Here is a 6,927-nt window from a genome sequence, read left to right on the forward strand (position 1 = left end):
ATATCATGCATGCAAAATTGCTTCATACCCTGATCTTTACAACCAGAAAACATAGGCAAATTACAGAAACCGCACCGCCTTGCCGAGGAGATTTCTTTCTTTCGGAAAGACAATGTTTTTGGTCTCCTTTCATTCTTATGTCAGTCTGTCGATAATTATCGTGCACAAGAGTCCGAATTCATGCATAGAGAGCGTTTACTTAGCTAAAATTCCTTTCCTTAAATAACTCCGTCATAGTTTATTTTCGATGAATTCAGAGTACAGTTCTCGCAATTCCCCAACATTATTTTTCAAAGGGTTTAAACGCCATCCCGCTGTTCTCGCATGATCCTCTTTTGCTGAAGGAAGGATGTAAGCTGTTAATTCGTGATGTTGCTTCGCCACAATACTTTTAGATGTGCACGTTTCACACAAAGGTTATTAAGCGAAACAGGAACCGTAGGTCGCCCCATGTTGGCTTAGCACTCGAAGCTCGAGACAAAATATTAGAATCTGTTAACTGTGCAACTGGCTTTCCGCGCTCACGTTGAAGCAAACAGGTAGCTGGTGGAGGGAGGGGGAGAGAAGAATTGGTAATAGGGGGGGGGGGAGGCGGGGATGGAAAGGTCACAGAATTAAGTTTAGTCATTTGGTGGTCTTTTATTTTCTTGCACTCAATGTAGTCGCACATTTTTAAGTTTTTTTTTTATCGCCTGGGTATTTAACACGGTTTGCCAAGATCCATAACTTTTAGCGGTGATTTACTTCGGATGGAGTTCGTACGATACTTGATCTGTCCATTATTTCAAGTATCACCTGCCTATGATAAAATTGCTTCAATGAGTATCATAGGCTATTTATGTTAAACGAGACGACACAGGAATTCCACTAAATCTTTCCGGCCATTCTGAAGATATTCCATCCAGGAGGAAGGAGGATATAAAGGATTAACGATCACTCCAAGTTTAATTTTGTTGTTTGGTGGTCTGTATTCCTGAACACACTAACCTGCGCTTTGTGCCGTTTCGCCTCCGCGAAAACCAAAGCAGAGTGGAAAATACCCTTGTCGAGCGCCTCAAACAAGTTTGTTCGCGTAGAGCACGGTTTTGCAATGATGAAATAGGTTGTGGTGTAACCCGCGCACAAAATGTAGGGACACACCAGCTGTTTAACCTGCTCAACAGAATTTACTGTGACATAGTCGAGGAACAGCTACAAAGTACGAGTGTTAAAGGTTTCAAAATATTTTTTTATCTAAAATTAGTTTCACCTGGCCTTTCCCTCGCCTAGCGCACTCGCACGACGATTCTCAGCACTTACTATGTTCAAAGGGATTTAGAACCGGTAAACAGAAGAAAACAATCCAAACGCAAAATTATGACCTTTATTGTCTGCCTCTCACCCATTTACGCACAGGAAGGACTTAAAATAAGTTAAAATAGGAGAGGACTTTGAATACGGACAGAAGAACTCTTATCAGGCACAATATTTTGACCGTCAACATTTTTAGAAAGAAGCACCAATATCACCCAATCACATTGCCTAGGAACCAATAAATTAATGAGTCCTCTCCCTCACTTGAGTGACCAAAATGGGGTTTCTCCTCACAAAATTGATTCATTTGAGGTCCAAAAACATGATTAGCTCAAGGTAAAAAGGTGTGTAAAATTATAAGAAATTAATTTTTAAACCTCTCACTTACTAATATCAGTATACATATTCTCTGTGCTGTTATCCATGAATTTCCCAAGGTGCTGACGAGGAGAATTTATTTAACAATCAGGAGATTCTTTAGCTAGAGATAATATCCTTTCTTCTTGTGTGTGATCCAAGGATAATATTTAAGGAGAAAATTAGATGCTGGTTAAAAGGTTAAGGTTGTTACAACACTGTTAGGTAAGTCACTGATTTGAGTTTTGGCCTCAATCTGCTTCGTGTGGGTTACTTCTCAAGGAAGCCAGTACAATTCTTTTGATTGTTGCAATGAGACAGGGGAAATTGTTCATTAGATTTTAGGAGTTAACAGTTTATTCATTGTTTGTTTCAAAATATATGGAATACATGTAACAAAATGCAGATGGTAACATAGCTGATTACAACTTGTGTTGGCACCAAATCTGCCATTAAGGTTTTAACCAGGTACAAGGTCTGGCCAAACTAAAACAACTGTTTTTTTAGGAGGATGTAAGCTAAGAAGCATAAGTCAACTCCTTGAGTGTTCAGGTGTTTGACTTATGCCATTCCATGTTTTCAATGCCAAAAGGAATAAAAATTATTTTCATCATTCACACATTGTTCACAAATGTAAAGACAACAAGAGTAACCATTTCTCATGCTCAGACAACAAATACTGGGGGGGAGAAAGGCGACCTATTATCATCATAATAGGATACATGAAAAAATTACTCAGTTCTGATTGGTAAAGATAAATGCATTTCAGGTAGTTCAATGCAGAAGAGGGTTATTTCAATGCAAATAAGTAACAAACCAGACTGAACAATTCCTTGAACTGTTCAGTTGGACTTTGAACTTTTTTTTGCATCTTAAAGATGTGAAAATATCATTGTATATTAATGTTTTGATCATACATGTCACTTGCAGGGTTTGAATAAATTATTTTTACACTTGATGCACGTGCTTTACTTCTGCATAATTATGATAAGCTATCTCTTATTTTTTCATTTATATTATTAATACGTAATCACATGATTTTTCTTCTGCAATTTGGAATAAATAAGCACTTGTAAATTTTTCAAAGACCTCAAATTGCACTCACCCTACGCACTTGTGCAATTTTGTTAGTCTTTGAAAAATTTACTCGTGTTTATTTATTCCAAATTGCAATAGAAATCATATGATTACCTGCACTTATAAAAAGTATTCATCAAGAGCATTAACAATTACAGATTGGCTGAAGAGGAATCTTAAAGTAAACTTTCCATTGCCGTCAGCTATTCATGCCAGTTGAATGAGCACCCCTGTAGGTAAAAAAAATCCATGAACAGCTCACAGTCAGTTTATACACATTCCAGGAAGAACAAAAGTGATCCTGCAAAATTAATTGAAGGGAAAACAGTCAAGTATTACACAATGCTTTGTGTCATTAACTTGTACAGCAAATTAGGCTACATGCACATTGCATCCCACATAAATTATATGTGCTGTGGCCACAATATAACAAAATGTTCTTTTCTGCAAAGAAGTGTTCTGATCCTCACTGTATGCAACTTGTCTCCTCTTAATCAGAGAAATCAACACACAGTAATTATAGAATAATCTCCAATGGAATATGTGACATTTGCTTGTCCAATAAATGAAACCTCTTCTTTCATAGCTGAATATCATCTTTTCTTTTCTATCACCAGCTTTTCATGTCTGTACATTTGACCTAAGGACACCTGCAAAAGATGCAATATAAAACATATCATATGGTCTTTCTCACTCTGTCTCTACCCAGAACACATTTCATGCTACTGATCAGAGCTAATATGTGGGACATTTGTGATATATAGACCTAACATCTGCCCTAGCTTACCTTCAACCAATGATTTTTCAATGGATCAGTTCATAGATTATCAAACTGCTAACCTAGATCTGGGCAGGGTTCAGTACTCACAAGTGTTTTTTGTTTTCACTTGTAACACATACTAAAATTGACACCAAACAATATCTAGTCTAACTCTTTTTTTTTTTTTTTGCTGTTTTGGAAGTGTTAGTATCTAATCCTGATAACTTTGATAAAAGAAAAATGGCAAGTAAAGAATAAGAAAAAGATGAACAAGTACCTGTCTTTTCATTACTTGTAAACTATCCTCTGCTCTCTTAATTAGTGTCCTGATTTTTTCTGGATCTGAGATATCTTTGTTTTCTCTGAAGGCATCTTTTATTCTTCTGGTGGCATACATCCTAACATAAAGATTTAAACAACATCCATTAAAAGAGAAATTCCTCAGATTTACCTCCACAAAAAAAAGATTGAATTTGGTACGCTAAGCCTTTTTTGTATGCCATTTATCTGACCTCCCCAAATAACAAAAAAAGGCCAGTTGATGGAGATCCAGGATTCAATCATTTTTTACAGCTGTTCCAAGTAGCTTTTACAAGAAAACTGCTTCAAAGTAAATTAAGCATTCAGTTTTGCTTATGAAAGTATGCGAGTTTGTGAAGAATCCATTCCAAAGCTGTTTCGTGCACAGATTTTCTGCCAAGCCTGGAAAAAAGAGCAGCTGGGCTATCCAAAATTGAAGTATTTGCTTTTAAAATAAGTTGACATAGATGCTGAACTTTTCATGTGTTTAATTCAAGGTATTGGGTTATGTCATCAAAAGTTTGGTGTTTAAAGTGGGTCTTATGTGTATTTTCTTTTTTGGATCCTTGAGGTATGCTCTTTGTTTTGATTGCCAATAAAGTTGCTATTAAGGATCAAGCTTGCTATTGAAAAATATTCTAGTCCACATGCTTTGTAGGCCTATTTGTGTAACACCTAAGTTAACCACAAGGATTTGGTATTCTCTGCAGAGTACAGTCAACCCCAATAAGATTTCAAGTGTTTCCTTTGCTTGTGGGCTCCAATTTTTATTTATTTTTTTATATTTTTTTAAATAATGAAAACTTTGTAAATTATCCCCTGCCACACTCCTATTGCAGAACACAGCAAAAATGAGAAAGTAAATCAGTTTCCAATCTTTATCTATGTCTTGTAAGTTTATGGTTTCTTTTGATGTTGAAAGTCTCTATACTAACATACCCCTTGAGGGGTGTATTGACTTAGCGGTCAATTACATTTCCAAGGGCAATCCCAACATTAAGCTAAGCAAACCTGACCTTAGAAGCCTCTTCACTACAGCTACTGCCCAGACTCATTTCATATTTAATGGTTCTTTTTATGATCAAATAGATGGCGTAGCCATGGGGTCTCCCCTGCTCCTGTCTTAGCTAACCTTTTCATGGGACATCATGAAAAACTTTGGTTGCAAAATTTTCATGGCTCTACAATTTTATTTTATCGTTGATGATACTTTTTGCTTATTTAACTCAGATTGTGATGCCACTATATTTTTCCACTATATCAACTCTAGGCACCCTAACATCAGGTTCAGTATAGAAAAGCAGGTTAATCACAAATTACCCTTTTTAGATGTCTTGACTAACAACCATGACCCCAATTCCTCTCTAACTAGTGTTTACTGCAAGAAAACTTTCACTGGGTCACTAACTAATTATTTCAGCTTCACCTCATACTCTTACAAAGTGGGTCTCATTAAGACTCTCGTTGATAGGGCCTACAAGATTAATAACACCTGGTTGGGGTTTCATGAGGACATTAACAAACTTACTGATATTCTAAAAAAGAATCTTTTCCCTGCTCATTTAATTGAGAAGATTATAAACCGTTACATCACTGGGACCCAAAGCAATTATCATCCCCTGGGGTTCCCTTCCCACCACTTCACTTATGTTTTACTTTGAGCTACCCTAGATAGGCCACTTTTCTGCTATCACTTGAAAAAAGATTCACCATTTTATTAAGTGCTATTGCAATGACTTGGATATTAAACTGATTTTTGCTTTGATAAAAATTGGCCACTTGTTTGGTGTGAAAGACCCTGTCCCTAATGGGCTCCGTTCACAAGTGGTTTATAAGTTTGTATGTGCTGGCTATAATGCCTGTTATGTTGGTGAAACCTGCTGGCATTTTTCCACAAGTGTTAGAGAACACTTAGACAGTGATATGGCCTCTCACATTTTCAAGCATCTGAAAGAATCTGCACTTTATGTTCAGCAGATAACTTCCATGTTTTAGATCATGCCTCTACCGGTTTTCAACTCAAGATAAAAGAGGCTATTCATATTCAAAGAGAACAACCATAACCATCCTTGAATCAACAATTACACCATGTAAATCTAAAACTATCCTTTTAATTCTCACACTTTCATGCTTTACCTCTTTTCTTGTTGTCACTATTTATCATAATTAGCATTGTTCTACTTATTATATAATTAACTGAAGATGACAGAAGTTTCTGTCGAAACATGTTTTACAGACTTAAAAGTTTTGTCGCTTTCTTTAAATTCTTGACTTGCCTGCTAATATCAAGACCCTTTGGAAACATTATTTTCATAGGTTGTGAACAAATAAAAAAGAACTAATTCTGCATCATGCAAAAACCCCTTTCACCCCCTCAACAAGCAAATGAGGAGCCCCTAAGGGCTTGACAAATTGGAGGGAGGGGAAAGAAATGGTAACATTTCCGCACAGCCCCATACTATTGTAAAACAAATCTGTTTTCCCAAAGGCAATGTATAGTTTTTGTCATCGTTTTGTCTATCCAAGAACTGAATGCATAACGTAGTATGGGGCTGTGCGGAAATTTTACCAAAGAAACAACTGGAATGATGAAATGGACCAAACAAAGCGGTCATATGACAACCAAATGTCAGTCAACAGCTAACCAATGTCAACAAGGAGGTCTGGGACTAATTAAGTTATTCCCTTGGAATATGAACCACGTGCATGCCTTGAGCGATGTTAAGTTATTTCGTAAGCGTTGTGACTAAAGGGTAAGATACAACGAGAAAATCTACACCAGCGTCCATCTTTATAGAACTGCGCTTAAGATACATACTGGACAGACTCTCTTCCTAAGATCGAGGTTACGTAATGAAAGGTAGAAATTTGGCAACAACGTTTCAGGGAGGGATGGCTAAATTTAGAGATAAAAAACAGCATTTGCAAAATATCAGGCAAAATCTTCTTTTTGATAAGAAAGCATGAGGAGCACTACACACCTGAAGTTATAACTGGTAAATGCACTCCCCATTCTTAACATCTGACGGTAAAGTTGTAGAACTTCTCGACTTGAAGACATATTGAAGACAGCCGCCATTGGCAAAGGATCAATGTAACGCATGCTCTTTTCGATTGTTTTGCTCGTGGGCTCATGTGCC

At 36.8% G+C, this 6,927-nt stretch overlaps 1 protein-coding gene across 1 annotated transcript; it reads right to left on the minus strand.

Annotated features, from left to right (window-relative positions):
- Window positions 1-1,989: 1,989 nt before the first annotated feature.
- On the minus strand, window positions 1,990-6,905 carry LOC131781982 (LYR motif-containing protein 4-like). The gene is made up of 3 exons (XM_059098688.2): window positions 6,769-6,905; window positions 3,765-3,885; window positions 1,990-3,377 (listed from the first exon to the last, which is right to left on the minus strand). Exons 1-3 carry the CDS (start codon window positions 6,888-6,890, stop codon window positions 3,321-3,323), a joined length of 300 nt encoding a protein of 99 aa, XP_058954671.1. The 5' UTR covers window positions 6,891-6,905; the 3' UTR covers window positions 1,990-3,320.
- Window positions 6,906-6,927: the final 22 nt, after the last annotated feature.

Source organism: Pocillopora verrucosa, chromosome 3 (assembly GCF_036669915.1).
Source record: "Pocillopora verrucosa isolate sample1 chromosome 3, ASM3666991v2, whole genome shotgun sequence".
Lineage (NCBI taxonomy): Eukaryota > Metazoa > Cnidaria > Anthozoa > Scleractinia > Pocilloporidae > Pocillopora > Pocillopora verrucosa.

Coding starts and splice junctions, on each gene's coding strand:
- LOC131781982 (XM_059098688.2), bottom strand. CDS start 6,890: ATGCGTTACATTGATCCTTTGCCAATGGCGGCTGTCTTCAATATGTCT. Junction 3,886..6,768: donor TTTACCAGTTATAACTTCAG/GTGTGTAGTGCT, acceptor TCTTTATGTTAG/GATGTATGCCACCAGAAGAA. Junction 3,378..3,764: donor TACAAGTAATGAAAAGACAG/GTACTTGTTCAT, acceptor CATCTTTTGCAG/GTGTCCTTAGGTCAAATGTA.